At 34.4% G+C, this 24,273-nt stretch overlaps 3 protein-coding genes and 1 pseudogene across 8 annotated transcripts; 3 read left to right on the forward strand and 1 right to left on the reverse strand.

Annotated features, from left to right (window-relative positions):
* Positions 1-1,700: 1,700 nt before the first annotated feature.
* LOC111009811 (pectinesterase inhibitor pseudogene) lies at positions 1,701-2,423 on the forward strand (annotated as a pseudogene).
* Positions 2,424-8,983: 6,560 nt separating this feature from the next.
* ACLB-1 (ATP-citrate lyase B-1) lies at positions 8,984-14,598 on the forward strand. Its single transcript, XM_022282845.2, has 17 exons — positions 8,984-9,140; positions 9,929-10,046; positions 10,222-10,324; positions 10,696-10,761; positions 10,849-10,972; positions 11,186-11,320; positions 11,675-11,735; positions 11,819-11,895; positions 12,228-12,383; positions 12,484-12,612; positions 12,768-12,900; positions 13,005-13,132; positions 13,293-13,398; positions 13,482-13,558; positions 13,650-13,720; positions 13,846-14,130; positions 14,269-14,598. The coding sequence occupies exons 2-17, from the start codon at positions 9,947-9,949 to the stop codon at positions 14,342-14,344; spliced, it is 1,827 nt and encodes a 608-aa protein (XP_022138537.1). The 5' UTR covers positions 8,984-9,140; positions 9,929-9,946; the 3' UTR covers positions 14,345-14,598.
* A 1,840-nt stretch (positions 14,599-16,438) lies between these two features.
* LOC111009855 (uncharacterized) lies at positions 16,439-21,419 on the forward strand. 6 transcript variants are annotated; one of them, XM_088126569.1, is made up of 14 exons: positions 16,439-16,579; positions 16,925-17,360; positions 17,554-17,971; positions 18,046-18,703; positions 18,900-18,940; positions 19,114-19,182; positions 19,308-19,408; positions 19,514-19,592; positions 19,759-19,857; positions 19,988-20,056; positions 20,184-20,233; positions 20,336-20,417; positions 20,576-20,670; positions 20,815-21,419. In XM_088126569.1, exons 2-14 carry the CDS (start codon positions 16,987-16,989, stop codon positions 20,942-20,944), a joined length of 2,265 nt encoding a protein of 754 aa, XP_087982695.1. In that variant the 5' UTR covers positions 16,439-16,579; positions 16,925-16,986; the 3' UTR covers positions 20,945-21,419. The 6 variants fall into 6 exon arrangements, 4 of the variants coding, with proteins under 4 accessions (XP_087982695.1, XP_087982696.1, XP_087982694.1 ...); XM_088126568.1 differs by having other exon boundaries at positions 16,504-16,804; XR_015792254.1 differs by having other exon boundaries at positions 16,490-17,360; positions 20,336-20,481; positions 20,815-20,859.
* Positions 21,420-22,020: 601 nt separating this feature from the next.
* LOC111009857 (DNA-binding enhancer protein-like protein) lies at positions 22,021-23,759 on the reverse strand. Its single transcript, XM_022283085.2, has 4 exons — positions 23,490-23,759; positions 23,222-23,277; positions 22,576-22,642; positions 22,021-22,474 (listed from the first exon to the last, which is right to left on the reverse strand). Exons 1-4 carry the CDS (start codon positions 23,616-23,618, stop codon positions 22,394-22,396), a joined length of 333 nt encoding a protein of 110 aa, XP_022138777.1. The 5' UTR covers positions 23,619-23,759; the 3' UTR covers positions 22,021-22,393.
* Between the last annotated feature and the right edge of the window lie 514 nt (positions 23,760-24,273).

Raw genomic sequence — 24,273 nt, forward strand, 5'->3', positions numbered from 1 at the left:
GATCTCAATATATCCTTATTCAAAAGAATTATCTAGAATCCATTGGGGCATAAAGAAAAGCTAAAGATATTTCTAGATTCTTTCCTTTACATAATTATTTACCATCTTCAAGATAATCTAAAGATGACTTGATAAGAAAACACCCTAGCCAATTAGATGTAAGAACTATGCAAACTCCTATATCACAAATGCTAAAACCCCAAAATCAAGATGATGTCAACCCAAGAAGAAGTTAGAACGAATTTACCTTGATGATCAATATCAAGAGTAGAGACTTGTTTATAAACTCAAGATTCGAACCACTCTACCAGATAGCTTGATCAAGACTATTTGAATGATCCTAACATACAAATCTAACACTCAATAATTGCAAAGAAAAACAAGCTCTAGGTTTTTGAAGCAAAATATAGCAACTTTCATTCAATCATAAACACCTGTCTTTCCAAGGGAACAAGCTAGGTTATTTACAGATTCCAAAACAACCCTAAAAGTAACTAAAGACATTTGAAAGGTTCTAACTCCAAATTACATGATGGCCATAATGTAACTTAAAATACTCAAATGAAATGTTTAAAATTGAAAATATAACAAACAGAAGTTTAAATCCGAGAATTGAAGTCTTGGTCACCCTTCAAAGTTTTTGTAACTTCCCAATTGTAAATAACTGTAGTTCCATTAGTTGATGGATGACTTGCAAATAAATGAAACTTGAGATGCACTTAAGTTCAGTTAATGCAACTTGAATTCTTTGAATCCAACTTAGGTTTATTGAATGCAACTTGAGTTAAACTCCACTTCAATTTAAGCTCTTTTCAATGAACTTAGAGTTCATTAATGCAATGCCTCTCTTAAGCTCTACTTGGAAGATGTTAAGTTGAAAAATTCTATCTCTCTCTTGATCATCCTTAGCCGAGCCCACCAAGTGTTGAACATGAGAAAGTAAAGCTTGTTGAAGCTTCTTGGCTCTGATCTCATTATGTGTCGAAGCATGACAATGACGCTCCCTTGATTAACATCATGACTAATTTATGCAAATACTTTAGTATAGTTAGTATTGTATTTTAGTTTTAATATGAATGGTTTCAAATTTAAAATTGACTAAAAAAGCAAAAGAGATATTTGAAATGTATAAAACTACCGACATGACAAGATCCATCCTACCGGTTAAGAAATTACAATGAAAATATAATATAAGGACCTTAATATAAGTGAGTTATCAATCTCATTACGTTTAGTGTAAATGATATTGACACTGTATATTTAAAAATCTTCTCCTATCGAACTAAATATTTTAAATAACACCACCAACGATGACGACAGCAAAAACCAAAAAAAATAAATAAATAAATAAGACCTGCCAAAGATTTTCCTCCATTACAAAAAGAAAATGGAAAAAAATAAAAAAAGAAACAGTCCCGAAACAGAAAACAAAACAGTAGAAGACACAATAAATAGAAAACCAAATTTCTCCAATAAAATAGGGTAAAATTGGAATCCGTTCTAATTTTATCAAATCTTACGATGTTTTTTTTCCTTTTTTTACCCAAAACGCGGTTAAATCCTAACGAAATCATTTCAAATTCTGCTTAGATTAGAAATACTTCTAAATCTGGGGTGCGGTTCCAGAAAAGGGGCAACGACATTCTTCTTCTTTTTTCTTAACTAAAATTTTCATCAGTATTTAAAAAACCCCATCCTCCAACAACATAAAAACAAGAAAAAGAAAAAAAAAAAAGAATTGAATAAATATTTTATTCGAAAAATGGCAAACTCCAGTGTTGTAGCATCCTCCCTCTTGGCTTTCGTTTCTTCCCTTGTTTTGTTGTTGCATGTGGCATCCGCAAACGACGTCGCTTCCACCATCTGCCCGAAAACCAAAAACCCGGGCTTCTGCACGACCGAATTGAAAACCGCGGGCAGCGCAGACCTCAAAGCCCTGGCCACCCACACCCTGAATCTCGCCCGTAAGAAGGCCGGCGAATCCGTGGCTCTGGCCAACGACCTTGCCGCCAAAGCCACCGATCCTCAGCTCAAGGAACGCTACACCTCCTGCTCCAAAAACTTCGACGAAGCCATCGGCAACATCGAAACCGCCGAGAAGCACTTGGCCTCCGGCGACTATAACGGCGTCAACCTTGCCGGCTCCGCCGTCATGTCCACCGTCGACGACTGTCGGGCCAACTTCGAGACTGGCCCGGCCGACACGTCGTCGCTCTCCACTAACGGCAAGACTCTGGATGATATTTCTAGCATTATCTTGGTGATTTCCAATCTTCTCCTTCAGCCCGCTTAATTAACTAATTCTGTACTGGAGATTGCCATGGATGAATAAGTTTTTAAGTTTTTATAACCAATAAAAATTGCGTAATTCAATGTTATCTACTTTCCATGAAATGAAACTTCAATGTTTTGATTTTCTCGAAGGATCCTGAATAATAAATTTCTGTACTTTCGATTTTGTTTCGAAAATTTAATGTTATGATTTGAGTTCTTGCTAAAGAAGATCCCATGAAATGAAACTTCGATTTTGTGTCTGAAAAATTGAATGTTGAGAGATTAAATTTGTAATTTAACAAAATTTGAGATTAATAAAAAAGTAACTGCCTTATCTGTTAGTTCATTAATAAGAATGGTTCTAATTAAATATAGTTTTTTCCAAATACAAATTGGATTTGTTGCGACATTTGGTGAAGGGCCAGGAGTGGTCAGGAATTTGAAGTATGAAGGAGGCCCAAGAGCCCAAATTATTTGTCTTGGGTTATGAGTGACAATGGTCTTGGGTTTGATCCACAATGTAATCAACACGGTATCAATTCTGCAAAATATTAAAAATAATTTGTGCCTTTTTCTTTTCAATTGATAAAGATAATCAATAATTTTATTTTTGTGATTATAGTTCTTTTTTTTGTTAAGTTCCACAAACAGACTAGTTGAACTACATTCATGTCGTCGTTAGGATTATAGTTAAAGTATCAATATATAAGTAAATAATTGATTTAGGTTGGTGGAGGACTATTACCTAAAATAGTACTAAAAATGACTATTACATACTATTGTTGGATATAGGTGATTTTTCAAGCTCAAATTGGTAAACATATTAAAATTTTTACATATTTACGATGATTTTGTCTATAAAATATTATATTTGCAATTATTTTTAATAAAACATCAATTTTACCTAGTAGCATAATTTTAGCAATGTATTTTAAAAATATCATAAATAGAAATAATTGCACAAATAAAGGTATAGGAAGGACAATGGTAAAATATTCCCAATCCTGAAAGAAAAAGTATTGGGGTGAAATTAAAATGCATTGTTGAAGAACGGTTCATATTCCTTTGCCAAAAAAATAAAAATAAAATAAAATAAAATAGTTCATATTGAAAATTTTGAGTTTCAGACAGGTGCCAGGTTGTGGCCGGCATTTAAAAAAATTAATTAATTATTATTTTTATTAAGAATAAAAGGCATTACCAATTTTTGGATTGCTTTTGTTTTGAAGTCCCAAGAAGTTTGACCTGGAGCAGCAGTCAGACCAAAACAAGTAACACCTGACTCTAGACGGCGTCGCTTTGGCCTTTCTTAAAGAAACAAAATCCAAAGTATAATTTTAAATTAATAAAACGACGGATTTAATTAGCTGTCTTTATAGTTGACAATTTCTGGTCTTTAATTTCAGCCAATATCATTAAGTATTTAAATTGATCATTCAATGCTGCTTTAGTCTTTGCTTAATTTGCTTCCATAAATCTCTCTCCCTTGTTTTAAAATTTATTAAACATATAGTAGATTTGGACCAAACATGGTAAATTTTAGACGATTTATATACTGCGATAAATTTACCAACATTCTGAATTTAAAATATTAATACTTTGAATCATCCCATTAATTATAAAGTAATATTCTTAAAAAAAAACTATAACATTTGAAAATTATATTCTAAAAATATTGTTATTTTTAAATTAGTTGTTCTATATATACATTCAAACAAAGAGCAAATTGTAAACTACAAAATTAAAAGAATTGTTGACACGTCTCTTGTGATTATCAACTATATTAAATTAGAAAAGTAGGTACAATCTAATAAAGAAAATAGATTATTTCATGTCATTCATTGTATAAATATATAATTCTCACTACTAATTAAATATAAAAAGTAAGCATAAGACTCATTAATCAAAGAAGCAAAAGTTTGCCACGTGGTAAAAAACATATATATTATATTTGATATCAATTTAATTTTACCTCGCTTAAATTTTAAATCTACAAAATTCATAGTCCAAAATGTATAACACATATTCCAAAAATACGTCGACCAAGTCTTAGAAAAATAAATTAATTAGGAAGTGAAATACTAAATTAGTTTTTTTTTTTGAATTAAATTGCTGAATCTTGAGTATCTTTTATTTAATAAATTTGTCAGCGTTATGGACTTCCCTCCACTCCACCTTAAGCCCATTGAATACCGCAACCAATTAAAAATTAAATCATCACTCTCACGCTGTCTGATAGTTCAATTTTTTAAGAATATTATAATATTTGCCCAAAATATCATTTATTTTAATATCCACCCCAATTTTTTGACTAAGTCTGATCTTTTAATTAATATTCACGAGATATGCAAATAAATGGTATTTTATTGTGCAAGGATGTCTCTTAGGTGTAGTTGCTAATTACTTATTTTATAATATTTGGAATCCTTAGCTTTACAATGCACATTATTTACGCATTATATTATTTTACAGCCTATAAATAAAATTATAAAATAAAAAATATATATTTTGACACTTGCTACTTTTTTTTTAATGGTCGAAAGTTCTAATCCTCATCCTACGTTTGTTGTATCAAAAAATATGAAAATAAACTAAATTCATAGTACAGCTATGTATTCTATATTTTATACCATTTAGTTTATATGGACAATATTTAGTTTATCAACTTTGATGGGAACATTATAACTAATGGTAATTTGGTAAATTTTAATTCACAAGTTTTAAAATTTATTTTAGTCCATGCACTTTTAGATTTGTTATATTTTTAATTTTGAAAAACTAACATTTTCGATTGTATTGTCTCTATGTTCTTTTGCTACATATTTTTTACTTACCTTGTACTCATATTCAATGTATGTTTTTTATATATTAGCACACATATTTGAAATCATATTATTAATATGTTAAAAGAAAAATGAAGGCAATGACCAAAATGAAGAGTTGTAGGGACTAAAATTTTAAAAATTTAGGTACCAAAAAATGAAATAAATCTAGAAGTCGAAGGACGAGAGAGATCATAATACAATTCAATTGTAATTTAAAATATAGGTCGTTCAAACTTTCAAGTTTGTTTATTTATATATATATATATATATATATTTGTTATTTCTCTTATGTTACAATTTTGAAGTATCTAATTCTTTATGGTAACCACTGACGAGAAATAGTGGGCCTAACTTGGCTCTAGACAATCCAACTGAGTGACATTCATTTAATTACTTAATTGGTAACAACTTTTTGAAAACCTATTATTTTGAGGGAAGACGTAAAAAGCTTCAAATCACTGCAAACGCATGAAATAATGGTGAGGGTAGGGATATTAGGTTGAGTTAGGGGACCACCAATATTCACATGATGAGAAACGATAAGATTGACAATGTGACGATCTTTGGTCCTGTACTCACTATTTATATTTATACTTAATAGATACTACCGTGGTATTTTTTATGCTAAATCAACGGATGTACTTATAGTTTTTATTTTTTAAAATTTGTACTCTATGAAAACATTATATCATCGCGTTTGTAAATATATTGAGATAAGAAAATAATAGTTTAAATTCAGTAATCTATATATTGTCAATTTTAAGTGGTAAGTATATTACGTGGTGTAATTAAATGGACATAAGAGGGCCATATTAGACAATAAGGTAGGTTGGAAAGGGCAATAAGGAAAATCATAAAGTTTTCCTCTCAATCAAAACCCTTTTAATTTACATGAAGTATGGATATAAATATTTAATATATTTATTGGAAGGCCACCAAAGTTATATATACAACAGCATGGAAAAGATCTAAGTGCTAATAATATAAGTCATATTAATTTAATATTAAACAAAATAAATTAAAGTAACCCAATGACAGAGACAAGAAGTTAAAAAGTTTTAAGAAAACTATTTATTTTTTATTTTGCATATAGTCAATTGGGAAACTTCACTGTGGATCAATTATATTAATCGAACTATGGAAATTAATTTTTTTTAATTTTGGATTTTGAATTAATTTTTTAAAGTAAAATTGTTAATTTAAACTAATTCTCTTTGATTTCAACGGTCAATTTTACATATTTTAAAAAGAAATTTGGAGATGCCCTGCACGCCACATTAGAAGATGTGCGAATGGGCGAGTTTCAACCATAAAAGGGCTACATTATTTATTTATATAATTTTTTTTAGTATAATAAATCAGGAGTATGAAATTTGAATTTTCAATTTAAAAGAAATAAATGTCTAACTACAGTTGAATTATATTTATGTCGTTTATTTATACTTGGTTATATTATATTAAGGATTGTTTTTCTTCCTTTTAGGTCATGATCCTCCATATGTAGTGTTATATTTCCATTAATATATCTATATATCTATTGCTTCAATATCTTAAAGTTAATAAACAATTCCATAATATCACCAAAAAAAATCGAAAAGATATAAAAAAACATCAATGAAATATCAAAAATATTGACATTATATTAATATTACTAATTTTTATCTTCTTCCAAGAGTGATAGAAATGTTTATTTGTTAATTAAATATTTATCATTAATTTCATACATTGATATTTTCATCCTTTCAATATTTCAATCTAAGTTAATATTTAGTCACATTGATTTGATGTGTGAAAATGCCTTTTCAGTTTTCAAGATTTTTTTTTATTTTTTATTTTTGAGAAAGTTGAGGATAAAAGTTATAAAGCAAGGTGAAAAGTAATTTTTCTTTGAGTTCTTGTCCGTTTCGAAGTTGCAAAAACCGCAGTGTCCTTTTTTTTTTTTTATCACTATTTTGTATATAGTTTATTTTCTTTCTTTCTTTATTTTTCTGTTTTTAAGTTTGCTTATTAAAACATATATTTATATATTTGATAGGTCTAGTTTTCACGTTTTAAAACAAACTGAAATTTGAATTATATTTTTTGTTTTTTGTTTTTTTGTTTTTGAACAGAGTGAAAATTGAGTTAACCTTTTACGCATAAGAAAAAAGAAATTTTTTTTTTAAGAACCGTACATGTTAATTTTTTTAAAAAAGTTTTAGAATTATGTTATAAAAAACCATAATCAAGACAAGTATAATTTTTAAAAATAAAATTTTCATCTAGTCAATCCTCAACTTATTTTTAAGAAGTAAATTAAATTTATATACAAACCAACCTAAAAGAAGAAGTATGATACTTCATATAAAATTTAATAATAACAAATCGGGTCATAAATACACAATTAATTTAAATAGTAAGAAAGAAAATTTATATATATTTTTTATAACAACATAGGTGGGTGAAGATTTGAACTTCCAATCTCTTAGAGAATAGTAAATGTGCCTTAATCATTAAACCGTGTTCACGTTAACAAATAATTAAGATGAATTTTATGATTATTATGTGGTAAATTTAACAAACACTCTAAAAAATAAAAAATAAAATCAGCTAACAATATAAAGTTATTAATTGCATATTTGAATTAATGGATCCAAACAAAAATAAATGCACATTGGACTCTTTTTTATTATATAAAAAAAATTTATTAGTTGCCTTTTTTTTTTTTGAGAAAAAATTTATTAGTTGCTTTGAACATTATAAACAAATCCAATAATTTTGATGAATATAAAGTCAGGTGACGCTAGTTTACCTAACATTCAATTTATTATCAACATCCCCATCCCATATTCGTTCCCATTTCTCATCAAATTTTCATACCATAATTTGACTCTTTGCTTATAGCGAAACTTTAACTCCTAAAATGTGTGCTGAAAAAAAAAAAAAATCCTAAAATGTATTTTTCAAGTATAATTCTGACAGGTGATATTTATGGTTTATATATTAGGGAAGGAAAAAAACTTAAATTCATATTTATGGTTAATTTAAATTTTTATCTCTCCCCTCCCTCTTTCTACCTTTTATATCAATTCTTATATTTTAGGCTAATCACTGTTATGTTTTTTAAATTATTAGATATAAATATGACAAAAATATTTAATAAAATTAGTAAAATAGTAACCACGTTTAGTTTTTTTTTTTAAATATATCACTTTTTATTATAAAAATGGAGATCCAATTTTAAAAGGAAAACTTTACCCAAATGATATACATCTGTAATATATCTATAATATATCTGACTACTGATATATGTATGTGATAAACATATGATATATTATTGATACGAGTATTTGTGCAATATGTATGTGATATACATCTAATATGTTAATGATATAAGTGTCGGATACACTAGTAATATACTACTGATATGAGTATCTGATACACTATTAATATAAGTGAAAATTTGTGCTATATTTAAAAATTTTAAAAAACATGTGACATATTTTAAAATACATAAAAGACTTTTGCCATGCATTGAAATTTCACATTTTAAAAAATAAGAGAGGAGAGATATATATTTTTTAAAATAAATAGCCGTAATTTTTAGTTTTCGTAGTTCATTCATATAAAGAGGCTAGGTAATTGAGAGAGAATGAGTTCAAATTTTAGGGTCAGGATGAATAATTTGATGGTGTTAAATCTGCGAGAGTAAAAAGAGGAAAAAAAATTAGGGATTTGGGATAAAAAAAGTATTAGGGGGAAATCGGTGTTATTTTATTGTTCCTTCCCGCCGCACAGGGGTAAAGAATCAATCATGGTGGGAGTTTGGTTTGCTAAATGAATAAACATGAGAATCACGTGCTGATGGTTGTGAGCTAACTAACAGGCAACAGCGACCACGTGCCGGGATCACCCTCTTCGCTCCCTCCCTCCGACTTGCCTTCTGTTTCTCTATATAAATTCCCATTCCATCTCCGATCTCCGATCCCATCCTCCACCTTCCAGTATTCACTTTCCGTTCATTCGCCGCCGCCGGAATCCGCTTCCGCATTGAGCTTTCAGGTCCGTTTCCGCTTCCACTACTCATTCCCGCCTTTTTCTCGCTTCTGCCGCCCTTCTGGATCTGTTTATTCTCCCTTCTCTTCCATTTCAATCTCTGTTTACATCCCTACCGTTTTGTTTTGTTTTGTTTATTCTTCCGATCTCTTCGGACCTAATTGTTGTGTGTGTGTGTTGACTGTTGTGAGCTCTTCTCTTGATCTGCTCATCATCCGGGTTTGATCCTCGTTTGTGTTTTTCAATTTCTTCGGTCACATTGCGAGGATTTAACTCTGTCCATTTTTACTTTTTTAATTTCAGCACATATCTCGTAGCCTGTAGTTGTTTTGAGGTAGTATTTCCCAGTTGATTCGATATTGCAATTCGTTGGATTTCCTTCCGTTTATGAGATGAATTGGTTGAATAATGTAGACGATTGAATGCAGAGCTCTTTAATTCTGCAAACGTTACTCCATTTTCTGTTTTCCTTCTCTACTCCTCAGCCTTAGATCGCCTTCATCTCTGAACAAGAATATCTTTAATACATGAAGTGTTCTTAGTCAAGATATCATCAGAGTGGAGAATCATGTAGTTAGCAAGTTAGGTTTTAGATAATCGACTTTTGTAATGAGGGGAAACGTATTGGGGAGAGTTCATTTATTTAACTTATCTTAGTAACTGCGTCCATTGAATCATGCGAAGAATCTAAAACCTAATTTGGTTTTTTTGAATTTTTGTTGAAATTTCATTTTAAGTCTTTTGACACTATAAAGAGTGAAAAGGGTATACAGAAACATAATTCCTACATGCAGGTTCCTTTGACGCTCACCATGGCCACCGGACAAATATTTTCTCGGACGACGCAAGCTCTATTCTACAACTACAAGCAACTACCCATCCAACGGATGCTTGACTTTGACTTCCTCTGCGGTGTGTATTACTTCTTGTAGTTTTCTTCTTTTGTTATCTGATATCTTCCATTTGAAGAACACAGCATTAGTGCAGAGCTACAGTTTCCTAGTGTTTGGAATAGATTATCCTTTTGTTGGCTATGGATTGTGGGTATCTACACTATTAACTCCTCCCTTTTTGACTTATTATTCAGGGAGGGAAACACCATCAGTTGCAGGAATCATCAATCCTGGTGCTGAGGGATTCCAGAAACTGTTTTTCGGTCAAGAGGAAATTGCCATCCCTGTGCATTCTACGTGCGTAATAAATTTACACTCTCTTCTATTAACTATGATTTTTTTTTTTTTTTCCATATCACACCTTTATTCACATTTAATTCTAGATATGATTCTAAAACCATTGCTCAACAGCTTTTTGAATGGCCTTTAGTTCCAGAGACTGCTTATAATTTTTTCCATTCTAATTTGTGTCTTTTCACAATAGCATTACATTACATTATCTTGAAATTCAATATATAGTTTGAAGTGGTAGGGTTTATTAATCTTCTTGAAGTGAGCATAATTAGCCAGTAGTACGTACTTTTTTAACAATCTTTTACTTAATCTAATCTGTAGAACTTGTTTAGAACAAATAGGTTAACTTCCCAACTTCTTTTTGATATATTCAGCATTGAAGCAGCTTGTGCAGCACATCCCACTGCTGATGTGTTCATCAACTTTGCATCCTTCAGAAGGTTAGTGGTCGTTGTTGCAAACTAAATTATGAGGAACAAGAATTTTCTGTTTCCACTCATAACTAGTTTATGCTGCCATATGTGTAGTGCTGCTGCATCATCAATGTCTGCTTTGAAACAGCCTACCATCAGAGTTATAGCTATCATAGCCGAAGGTGTTCCAGAGTCGGACTCCAAACAGTTGATTGCATATGCACGGGCAAACAACAAGGTGAGAAAAGATTTGATCCTTTTAGTAAAACTGAGTTCTAGCATCAGTAACACACGGAAATTTATATGTGCAGTATTATGCATATCAGATAATGAGGCACATGTCTACCCCAAATGATGAGTAGAGTAGACCAGCATAAATGGAATAAAACATATAAGTCATGGGGTCTATAAGTGATATTGAATTTTTTCTCTCGGCTTAATTCAATTGCAGGTTGTTATAGGCCCAGCTACTGTTGGTGGCATTCAAGCTGGCGCATTTAAGATCGGTGACACTGCTGGAACAATTGACAATATAATACAGTGCAAGTTGTACAGGCCTGGATCTGTGGGCTTTGTCTCTAAATCAGTATGTGACTGTTGCCAAACTCTTCGTCTAGTCTTTTGCTTGACTTAGTTGTTCCAATCTAAAGTGTGCTCTTATGCATGGATAGGATTGTTTTATTGATTTCTTATGCACAACTAATTTATTTGGCATTCTGGACCGTATTTCTATGTATGTGATAATGTCATGTGTCTTCGCTATTTAGTTAATATGCTATTTTCGTTGACTAGCTTTCTCAAGACCATATAAATCTGTTTCTTTTACTTTTTACTTTTTCTTATAAGCAAGTTGTCAAACCTTGTTGCTGCCCTCTAAAATAGTTGATTTACTGAGAACTGATACCAGTATGAAGTATGATAATGTTTTATGATATCACAGGGTGGAATGTCTAATGAGATGTACAATACTATTGCCCGTGTTACAGATGGAATTTATGAAGGTAAACTTCATAGCTTCTTTCTGATTTTAGTCTGGGACGGTTTCAAAATATTAAATCAGATTCATATTCTTTGAACTGCACAGGTATTGCAATTGGAGGTGATGTGTTTCCGGGTTCAACTCTTTCTGACCATATTTTGCGGTTTAACAACATCCCTCAGGTATTGTGATTGACATCTTTTCTGTTGTTTGTTGCCTTTCAGCTTAATTTTTATTCAGAAAACCCATTCATGTAGATAAACTAGTAACTCTTTGTGCGTGCCAGAAGTCATTAGTCTTTGAAGGTCGCTAGCCACACAAGGATCACTCCCACCCCTCACAAACATGTACATGCACGCAATAGTATAATACTGATTTTAACTATAGTACACATCGCCTCCATATCATTGATGGCCTTGATGCTAACACCATAATCAAGTCATTACCAAATTGGCTCCTTATGTACTTTGTTCTCTGCCTTCAATATGCTTTTTCTTTTTCTGCTATTCTTTAGGTTAGGATGATGGTTGTACTTGGAGAACTTGGTGGTCAAGATGAGTATTCTTTAGTTGAAGCTATGAAACAAGGAAAAGTTACCAAACCAGTGGTTGCCTGGGTTAGCGGTACTTGTGCAACACTGTTTAAATCTGAAGTTCAATTTGGTCATGCTGTAAGTTGACGTTGGACTCGTCCCGCTTAATTTATTGTCATTTTATGATAGGATTTGCAGACATTATTTGCTCCCTGACCTTATTTGACGTTGACTACAGGGGGCAAAAAGTGGTGGCGAGTTGGAGTCTGCACAAGGCAAAAACAAGGCTTTAAGGGATGCTGGAGCAATTGTTCCAACGTCATATGAAGCCCTTGAAGATGCAATTAAGGAAACATTTGGAAAATTGGTAAATTCATTAATCATATGACTTCCTTCGCTGACCCCAGGGGAACTATTTTACACCATTTTGTCCTCTTCTTCCTCTGGAGAGGGATAAATGGCCCTCAAATTTTATCCATAACTACCAGATAATTTTAATTTTTCCATCTGATTTATGCCTAGGTTGAAGCGGGGAAAATTACTCCAATAAAGGAAGTGAAGCCCCCACAAATTCCTGAGGATCTTAGCTCGGCAATTAAAAGCGGGAAAGTTCGAGCCCCGACCCATATTATTTCCACCATTTCTGATGACAGAGGTTTGTTTTTAACCTTCCTTGGTTCCAAGATTTTCGTTCAGAATTTTTGAGGTTTTAATAGTATAAATTTTAAATTATATTGCTTTTTGAAAAACAAAAAATAGGTGAGGAGCCCAGCTATGCTGGAATTCCTATGTCTTCCATTGTTGAGCAAGGTTATGGCGTTGGAGATGTTATCTCACTTTTATGGTTCAAGCGCAGCCTTCCTCGGTATTGTACACATTTTATTGAGGTAGGTAGCTCATAGTATGGAACTGACGATCTCTTGAAAGCCCTGTGCAAGACCTGTGTTCAATTTAATAAATTTTCTTTTGCTTTTCCACTTACGCGAAGGTGGAAATTGAAATTGTAGTCTTGGATCCCGGTTTGACAAGTTTCATGCCCTTTTTCAGATATGTATCATGCTATGTGCTGACCATGGTCCTTGTGTATCTGGAGCGCACAACACTATAGTAACAGCTAGGGCTGGAAAAGACCTTGTGTCCAGTCTTGTCTCAGGTTGTAATTTATTTTATTTGGACAAGGATGTTCTGTTGTCTATATTTGGTGTGCCTAATCAATGCAGTGACATTCTGAAATAGGTTTGCTTACTATTGGTCCTCGATTTGGTGGTGCCATTGATGATGCTGCTCGGTATTTTAAGGAAGCATATGACAAAGTGAGATTTGTTCATTTCTAAACTTTTAAATTAATCTGGTGCTTGTTGAGTCTTTTCTCTAAGATTCTATGTTGATTCCTGCTTTTTACAGAACCTTACACCTTACGAATTTGTCGAAAGCATGAAAAAGAAAGGGATCCGTGTGCCAGGAATTGGCCACAGGTATAGTGACGATGTTCTAGTTCAAATATAATGGCTTTACAATATCTGAGATTGAGTTTGGTTTGAAAATGATCATGATTGGTTATTCAAGTTGTTTATTGATGGCTTGATTTTCATGGAAAAAGGATCAAGAGAGGTGACAACAGAGATAAGAGAGTGGAGCTACTGCAGCGGTTCGCACGGACGCATTTCCCGTCTGTGAAGTACATGGAGTATGCTGTGCAAGTTGAAACTTACACCCTCTCAAAGGCAAACAACTTGGTTCTTAATGTAGACGGTGCAATTGGATCCCTTTTCTTGGATCTTCTTGCTGGCAGTGGAATGTTCAGCAAACAAGAAATCGACGAGATCGTCGAGATTGGCTACTTGAACGGACTGTTTGTGCTGGCACGCTCCATTGGTCTGATTGGGTGAGTAGGAAATCCTCTAGAAACCATTGTTATCCAAGCTTTTCTGCTAAACTTTCGAAGTTTGGTTACGTTGTTTATTTTGACGTATATTATTGTATCTCGACCTGATTGCTTCATCGTTGTAATTGAATTTGGCAGACACACATTTGATCAGAAGAGACTGAAACAGCCACTGTACCGCCATCCTTGGGAAGATGTTCTGTACACCAAATGATGAGTTTACAAATAGCAGCAGGAGTAACAAGGATCAATCTCAACAAGCAAATTTATAGCAATGCCTTAGGGTCACTAAATTTCGTCCTTCAGGTTTTCTAGTTGATAGAAGGAAGAATTGTAGTTCAGTTTTGAAATAAATTATGTTTCCATCCTGATGTATAATTATGTCTCTAGAGCATTAAAAGTAATGGAATTCTGTTCTGAACTTTAGTGTTTTACTTGTTTTGTTAAATGTGAATTGGAGATTTGGGATGTGGAGAGTGCGAATTTGATGGCATTTATATCCGAAGCTGATTGCTCGAAAGTGGAAACTTTGAAAATAAATAAAGGCTCATTCAGAATTGTACGATTCAACTTTTTAAAGTTTAAAATAAAGGAAATGAGATTGATTGGACTTTGGAGTTTCTCTCTCTCTCTCTCTCTCTCTCTCTCTCTCTCTCTCTCTCTCTCTCTCTCTCTCTACAACACCAATTTGGCAAAAATAAAATAAAATTGTTTGCAAGTTGCTGAAATTGGACCTGGACTCATAATTTGCACGCAACCAATCTTCAAAGTCTAAATAAAACAAACAATCAAATTCCATAATTACCCACTTTTTTCCGTAAAAGTATTTTAAAAATTTTCAAAATCATTTTTGGTTATCTAATGAAACGCTATAAACATCTGGAAAATTGATACACTTTTTATCCTTCTAAAAGTTATTTTTAAAGGTAGTTAATTTTTCTTTAAAGATCATATATATTTTATTTGATCTCTAAAGTGTATATACTATCATTGACAAAAATTTCATGCTAGGTAGGGTTAGATTGGATATTTAAAACTCAACTCATATAAAATATTATTCTTTTAAATGTCATATCACCCTCGTTCTATTATTTAATTGTTCGATGTTATTGAGTAATAATTTGAACATAAAGAAAAAGATTGAAATTTATATAGAACTTAACAAATCTAATGACATTTTGACTTTAAAAACCCAAAACAGTAATTAAAAAAAGGAGGAGGAGAAGAAGAAGAAAGTTTATATATATATAAAAAAATAAAGTAAAAAAGTGAAGGTATCTTTAAAACCCATCATCATCAATATTCAATTCGTCATATTTTATGATGAAGCAAATTGTATTTTTATCAAAATTAAACTAAAACCACTCTCCAAATGATTTAGACCGTCTGTGAGAAAATGAAACTTGCAATATTAAAATAAAAAAAAGTAGGTAAACCAAATATGAATACCCAAGCAAAAAAAAAAAGCAAATCTTGTACTTCTCGTGTCTCACACCCTTCCTTTTATTTATGGTAGGAGATTCGTCAAATTAGTTTAGATGAATCGACTCGAGACCTAGTCAAGTCAGGTGATTCGATCCTAGTAGCTTGGCTCACGTTGCTTCTTTTGCACTTCAGATGAATTAGTTAGTCAATTTTATCCACAACAATATAAATTATTGGAGTAAAACAATATTCTTGACGAGTCTCATCACCTGCCTATCAAAAATGAATATCAACCATGAAAATTTGGATGTACAAATTTTTGGTACGACTTTGGTGTCAAAATTATTGCTAGTTCCAAAAGTCTAAAAGGATATATTAAATTATCCAACTTTAATTACTCGATTAATTCAAAGAAAAACTCATACTTAAAAAGTCAATGGCATTAATTGGGCACACAATGCATGATCCAATAGCAATTCAAGCAAACGAAATTGAAAAATAATAATTTATTTAATTACAACAAAGTTAGAGAGGTAGAAAAAGAAATATCAAAGTCCACACTCATTACATAATATTACAGTCACAAGAACAAAATAGTGGAAGTCGCCCACAATTGATTATTATTTTATATTATTTTTGTGGTATTAATAAAGAAGAGAGAGAGAGAGAGAGAAGAGGGAAAATTTGTAGGAAAATTCCGACCAGACGTTGGAGCCGTAATTAAAAAAAAAGTGAAAAAGAAAAGAAAAAACTGGAGGTGTGTGATTGGCCACGACAGTGCAGTGGGGTGTGTGGCGTGTGGAAACAGCATTGGAGGCAATCGGAGGTAACACTTAGATTCAGAATTAATAATTATAATTTATGATAAGATAGAAAATCAAACCGCCCAAAATTAACGAGTAACACATAGAGAGAGAAAATATCGAACAACAAAATTCATTTTTATTTTATTTAATTCAAAAAGAAGAAAAGGAAAAAAAGAAAAAAAAAAGAGGCGGAGCTGTGGAGGAAGCTAAAGTAAAAGGTGAGGAGGGGAGAAGGTTCTTGACCCATCAGGAGCGAAGAAACCGAACGGAAACCCTTCATTCTATCAATTCGATTTTGGTTTGGATTGGATTTTATGGGATGGGATTGATTTTTCTTTTGTTTAACTGAAAGATTCCTCAATCCAATCCCAGAGATGGTGGTGCTGTGAGGGGGATTCCTTGATTTTCTTTTTGTTTCAACGATTTTTTGAAATTTTTTAGAGGTGGATGAGGGAAATCTGGTGCTGGGTCTCTAGTTTTGTGTTTGGAACGTGTTTAATCTTCATTCAAGATTACTGAAGTTGTTTGTTGTTGTTGTTGTTTGTTTATGGGAACCCCACCAGCGGAGGAGCTTCTGAGGAAGATCCGAGAGCTGGAGGAGGGTCAAGCCCATCTCAAGAAAGAGATGTCCAAACTTCTTCTCTCCGGAACTCCCGCAGATTCGAATTCCGAGCACCAAATCCACCATCACCATCACCATCAGCGCTCGCAATCAATCTCGCCGCAGCGCTCCAGATTTGCTACGGCCAGAAGGAGAGGCGGCGCTTCCGGTGGTTTAGACGCCGCCGCCGCAGCCTGGAAGAAAGGCTCTGCCTCGTTCCGACATTCTTCCCCACTTCAGAGGGAGAGTAGGACCCGTGACCCTTTGAATGCCGGCGGCGGCGGCGGCTGCTCTGGCCCCGCCGCGGTGAATTTCACCAATAAGCAGTATCTGAATATCTTGCAGTCAATGGGACAGTCTGTTCATATTTTTGACCTTAATTGTCGCATAATTTATTGGTACGCTGCCCTTTTTCTTTTCCTATTTTTAGTCCCTTTTCGTTAACTTCCTTCTCCTTCTCGTGACAATTCTTCCTCGTTTTAGATTATGATGGAAATTTCCTTACAGATACAGAGATTGCTTCTTATAAAACGCCCCTTTATAATTTTTCTCTGGGTAGTGATTTTAGAGACGCTAATCCAATCTACTCAGGAACCGAGCTGCCGAAACTGTGTATGGATATTCTGCAGCGGAGGCTCTGGGCCAGGATGCCGTCGGGCTTCTCGTAGATCCCGAAGACTTTGCCATTGCGAATGATGTACTCCGTTTTGTCACGGCGGGGGAGAATTGGACTGGCCAGTTCCCTGTAAAGAACAAGATGGGGCAGAAGTTTGTAGTTGTTGCAAATAACTCTCCGTTCTACGACGATGGCGCATTGGTCGGGATTATCTGCGTATCGAGCGATTCACGACCATTTCAAGAATTGAAGATTCCTCTAGCAGTTGGTTCAAAACAGCAGGATGGAGCAGATTCGAGCCTGGTCCGATCAAGAAGCACTGTTTCAACTAAACTTGGTCTTGATCCTCAGCAGCCTCTTCAAGTGGCTATTGCTTCAAAGATATCGAATTTGGTTAGTCTTTTGGTTTCATTTCCCTGTGGTTTGTTGTAGTGTGCGTATTTTGATAGTTTGAGGCACTGAGACAGGCATCAAAGGTAAGCAACAAAGTGAAGTCCAAGATTCGAACTGGAGAAAACAGCTCGGATCGTGAAGGTGGAAGTGGAGATAGTTATCACTCTGATCATGGCTTTCCAGATGCAGTTCTTTGTGACCATCGGGAGGATGCAAATTCGAGTGGAGCTAGCACACCTCGTGGAGATTCGACAGCACACGGTGCATTTTCCCAAATTGAAGAGAAGTGCTCTGGCAAACTGGTGAGGGATTCCGGTGATGAGGTTAAAGGAAAACCTACAATCCAGAAGATCTTATCCTCAAAAGCAGAAGAGTGGATTGCTAAGAAGGGCTTATCGTGGCCGTGGAAAGGGACCGAGCAGGAAGGATCTGAAGCAAGGACTGCCCGTTTCGTTTGGCCCTGGGTACAAAATGATCAAGAAGCCGAACCGGGCAACCATAAGAGTTTCTCTTCAGCTGGGAAACTAGAAATGCAGCAAAACGACGGTCATCGAGCAGGCAACAACGAAGCCTCGGGGTCCTGGTCATCGTTCAATGTTAACAGCACTAGCAGTGCCAGTAGCTGTGGAAGTACCAGCAGCAGTGCTGTTAACAAGGTTGACATGGAAACCGACTGCTTGGATTATGAAATATTGTGGGAAGACCTTACAATTGGGGAGCAAATAGGGCAAGGTAAGTAATGGTCTTTGGAATGAATGGGGTTCTGCACATACCATTTTATTTCTATTTAACTTTTCTTACGTTATATGTTCATCAAAATTTATATGGAATTTCAGATTAATTTGTTAAACTTATTTTCTCTGATTGTTCTTTCTGCTTCGTATAAATCGATTTGTTTCTAATGCGTGTCTTGCCTTGATCTCTGCAGGTTCTTGTGGAACCGTCTATCATGCGCTGTGGTATGGATCAGTATGTTCACTTATCCTTTCAATTGCTTCAATTATGCTGTTCTGTCAAATGGGATTCTGAGAATCTTTAGTTTTCTTTCATTGTTTTATCTCGTAGGAACTAAAGAAGTACAAATTGTTAAGGAACTATTATAATATCTAACGTTTGAAAGATGATTCGAACTGTTCTTTCAGGATGTTGCCGTTAAAGTGTTTTCCAAACAAGAGTATTCAGATGATGTGATTCTCTCCTTCAGACAGGAGGTATGCTTTCTGCTTCTCTCTTTACTCCCTCGAAACTCTGTTATGGACCTATGGTCGATCCCGACCCCGCCCCGGGCAATAAAATGTCTATTCTTAGAGCTAAGTTCAACTTTATGTTTATGAAGGTATCCCTGATGAAAAAGCTTAGGCATCCCAATATTCTTCTCTTTATGGGAGTTGTGACTTCACCCCAGCGTCTCTGCATCGTCACGGAATTCCTTCCACGGTTTGTTCCTGGCTACTATTCTCGGTTTCGATAATTTTGATTTATGCTTCCAAAAGAAGCATCCTTCTTAGGCTGATTGAAGTGCTGGTACCTATAAAAAAACAGTGGAAGTTTGTTTCGTTTACTACAGAGGAACTCTGGCAAATTAGACTGGAGGCGCCGCACTCATATGGCTTTGGACATTGTGAGTATTTGTATTTGCAGACAATTCGGCATTTCTTCTGCATTCAAATTTCTCTTCTTGCAATGCTTCTCAAGCCTTATATATTGCTGACTATGATGAATATTGTTCTTAGATTACTAGTCATTTCATTCTATTCCATTGTTAACATATTTCATTTCTTTCATAGGCACGAGGCATGAACTATCTTCATCATTGTAATCCACCTATTATTCACAGAGATTTGAAATCGTCAAATCTGTTAATTGATAAAAACTGGACTGTGAAGGTATGCTCTCATTTCCTACTAATGTACATAAAAAATTCCCTTTGGCATTCAGGGGAACTGTTATTTAGGAACTCAAGAAAAAAATGTACAATTACAATTTAGAGTCTTATAGCTTTCATTGCTCCCATAGGTTGGCGATTTCGGTCTATCTCGTCTCAAGCGCGACACTTATCTAACAACTAAGACCGGGAAGGGAACGGTAAGCCTGGGAATTTCGCGCTTGCTGGTCGTACCAGCCTTTTGATTCTAGAATTTTGGTATTGTGCTGCAAACCATTTGAAGCTCACGATTGATCCTCTTATTCAATCCTTTTTTGTTTCACATAGCCTCAATGGATGGCGCCCGAAGTTCTTCGTAACGATCCCTCTGATGAGAAGTATGTTCTCATCCTTCAGCTGCCAAAACGTTTCAAGCTTCATTCTATTCCGAATTCTCAAACTCAAAAGATAAATCCACTGATTCTGATTGTAATATCCAGGTCTGACATATACAGTTTTGGAGTCATATTGTGGGAGCTTGCGACCGAGAAGATCCCTTGGGAAAATCTCAATTCAATGCAGGTACTAAACCTCTTTCTCAAGTGATATCTACAACTTTCAATGCAACTAAACCATATCATAAATAGTAAGTAGAATGTTCTTCCATTTGAGCATTTCAAATTTCCATGCAGCAGCAAGCTTCCTGTGTGTTGTTCTTTGACAACTTTCAGAATGTGTAGGTAATCGGTGCTGTGGGGTTCATGAACCAACGACTTGAAATCCCCAAAGATGTGGATCCACAATGGGCTTCTATAATTGAAAGCTGCTGCAACAGGTACTTAATTTGTCTGAGTTGCCTAAATCATTCTTATTTTCTCGATGGAATAAGAAGATTCGAAAACAAAACGACTATCAAACGAGTTCGCAATGGTTATTCAAACTTTGCTCGTGCTAAAATTCGTTATATTGTAAACTACAGCGAACCCGCAAACCGGCCTTCATTCCAGGTTCTGATAGATAGGCTCAGAGAGTTGCAGAGGAAGTATGCAATTCAATTACAGGCAGCTCGTTCTGGTGGAGATAACAACCACCCTCAAAAGGAAACATAGAACCACCAATTTTTTTGGTTTAATTATTTTTCCCCATCATACCCATTGCCAACTGAAGAAGAAGCCAAGACAAGTTGTATAAAAGGTTTTCAACTGGTTCAGCAGATTGTTTGAAGTTTGAACCACAAAGTTGAATGTAAGTTGATGGGTGGAGGAGGATTTTGCCATTTGAGAAAGGAAAAAGACAGACTTCTTCTCAGAGTGGCAGTGTTTCATATCAACTGGGCAGAGCTTGGTGGTGGCATTTTTTTTTTCTTCCTCTTTTCTAAAAGTAAAAGTGTCAAAATAAACAACTTTTTTTTTTCTTTTTTCTTATTAGGTGTCGGTAGTGCTGTTTGATTGGGCATAATCAAATGTCTCCCACTTGCTTCATTTGCTGTAAATGAGTTTCGGACCACTTGTCAAAAGTTGTACAAAGATCACCATTTTTTGAGAGTTTAATTATTATAACATAAATGCTCTTGCTTTCCTTTCTTATGGTGGGGGAAACAGGCTTGTCATTATCGTCCTACCTCCTGATCTCTTGTCTTCCGTATCGAAATTGTTCCACAGTAACACTCGAAGATAGAATCCTACATAAAAGGAGTTAGCACTCCGAAACTTTTGTCACTTCTGATCTCGTGTCTTCTTGTACTGTTATTGTTCCACAATAACACTCTAGAATCCTGCAAAAAAAGAAATTAACACTTCGAAGTTTTTGTCAATACAGGATATCGGGAAATATGATAACCATTAGTGTAAGAAATTTAAATTTATGGTTATCTCTGAGATTCTGAGCGAAGCATTAAGGAGGAATTTAATCATGCGGTTATTCATTTGAACGTTGGAGTCGAGTTCGGTTGTGAACAATCAAGTTTGGAAATTTCCAAACCGGTGAACTTCGGAAAACTGTAGATTCTCGAGTTGAATTTTTACCCTAATCACAAACTAGAAATTTGAGGAAGGTTTGATAGAATCAACTGGATTGTGTAATATTAATAGAGATTACTTTGGAAGTTGGGTATTAAGTAGATTAGATGGACTAAATCAATCAAAATCAAGTGGCTAAACTAATTGAACTGCAAAGCAAAGCAAAAGAGATCAAACACTTCAATTTCTATTCAATTCCTAACTTCAAAAGTTTGAATATGACGGCAAAGATCAGGCCAAGTCATCAATTCTTAAAGGTCTTTTCATCTCAAAAGGAACTATTTATGGAGCATGTACCAACCCCGTGACCACATTGAGACGTTTACCAATATTTTCCAGCAAATGAAGCCTCCTCCCTTGAGCCCATAACGATGTGCCGAGTGGCGATCGAGATAAGAAACAATTGTCAAAGTTTCCCATAAAGTAATTTGGAGTTACAAATGGTATATGTTTATCATTCTCACTTGTGCACTCTGAAAAGTTTTCCCAGTAACACTTCCAAGTAGTGAATACACACACAGGCCCTCTCAAAAGTCCCGCTTAGTGCAGTAAATACCGTATAGCAGCAACAGCATCGCCTTTGTGCTCTCGCAATGTTCTCTCAGCAACCTTCTTGTCCAACTGTTACCAATGCAACAAAAGATGGGAATGAATTAGAAGTATTGTTATAAACATTGAAGATGTGAAACGAGGCAAATGTGGCTTACGGAAGTGAATCTAACCTCGAGTTCGTTAGCAATTATGTCAAGATCAGCTGCATTTATCTTGACAGCAGCTAGTTCTTTCTCTCTGAAAGACGAAAAATACAACGACTCCTTATTAAACACTCCATGCTAAATAGTAAATATTCAACAACCATCATAGCTGGAACAATGTGGCAAAGAAGTAAGAAATGTACAGTCCAAATGTCTTCTATCTCAAGAATGAAAATTAGTTGCAAAAATTATAGGCTCCAACTCAGGTACTTCAATCAAATACTGCAAGAAAGTTACTACATAGCCAGAAGTATATATATACCAAAGATGATGGTTGGCAGTTGATGTTTCAAAATTCACAACCTTGCAATATGGGCAATAAAAGCAAGCAAGATAACAAACTAAAGGAACAAAAACCTAAAGGATGAATACCGACCACAAGGTAACGTTTAGATTCATTGACACTAAAGTTTTGTTCCATGACGGATGCAAGTGGCATAAGATATAACGCAACAGACACTAGAGGAAGACAATTCAGTTTGAATAAACAGAAATGGAATGCGCACATACTTCAAGCAGTAAAGAGTTCCAACGATCAGAAGAAACTCATTAATTACTCGCCAAAAATTCCAATTCTCTGATTAAAGGGGAAAAACCAGGATTCTAATCGTACCTCAACATCATAGCATTCCAATCGGCTTCCGCCGATGCGGCAATTGATGCCATTGCCTGCCACGCGATCGCAAAAAACAAGAACATTAAATTGCAGAACTTGCTTGCACTAATATTTCTGAATGAGAATCTAAACAGCACAAATTCGAAGAAAATACGAAAACCCTCTCGAGTCGAGATGAAATGAACTCCAAATTTCAGAAGTGCAATCATTAGGGCAGCTAATTTGTAGCGAATTCCTTGGAGAGTCAAGTTAGAGAGGCAAATACCTCTTGCACACGAGTGGAATCGAGTTGACGGTCCTCGACGCGATCAGTGAGCTTATCGAAGGCCTTGCTTTGTTGCTGCATATCCTTGGAATCTACAAGCCTCTCGACACCATCGTCTCCACCTTCCATTTTCTGCAAATTCCGGTCGCAAATTGCTCGGCGTTCTGTATTCTGGCAACGAAACGGTGTATCTGCAGATGAATCGAAACAAATCGGTGACGGCGAGCTCCAAAGATGAGTAAACCCTCAGTACCAACTCCCAACACGCCGACCACGAAATGAAAAGACCATAAAGTCCAAAAATAAGCCCAATCTTTAAAGCGGGCCGAGCCTTCAAGTAAGCCCAATTCTTAAAGCTAGCCCAATCCTTATTTGGGTAAAATAAGGATGTGTTTGGCTAACAACAGATTTTGTTTATTGTTACTGAATCAAATTAATTCAGTAGTTGTAAAATTATGAAACAACATTTTTATGTTTTCATTGTTTTCATATTTTGAATCTGAATCTGAAACTTAAGATGCAGAATTATATTTGAAGAGATAAAAACTTTGATAAATATATTATTTTATGTATAAACCTAATCTCATTCTTGTTAAATCTTAAAAGAGGTAAAATTTAATATATAGTAATTGTACAAATTTTATAGCATTTATGTTAATAAATTAATTCATAATATTTTATATTGAATTAAATATTTAATTCATATCTAACAATGGTTTATAAATATTTACAAAATCGATTTTGATCATTTTTTTAAAATTAAGATTTAATGTTAAAATCCAGT

The sequence above is a fragment of the Momordica charantia genome (assembly GCF_013281855.1).
Source record: "Momordica charantia cultivar OHB3-1 chromosome 7 unlocalized genomic scaffold, Mcharantia_2.0 BLBB01000007.1, whole genome shotgun sequence".
Taxonomy (NCBI): domain Eukaryota; kingdom Viridiplantae; phylum Streptophyta; class Magnoliopsida; order Cucurbitales; family Cucurbitaceae; genus Momordica; species Momordica charantia.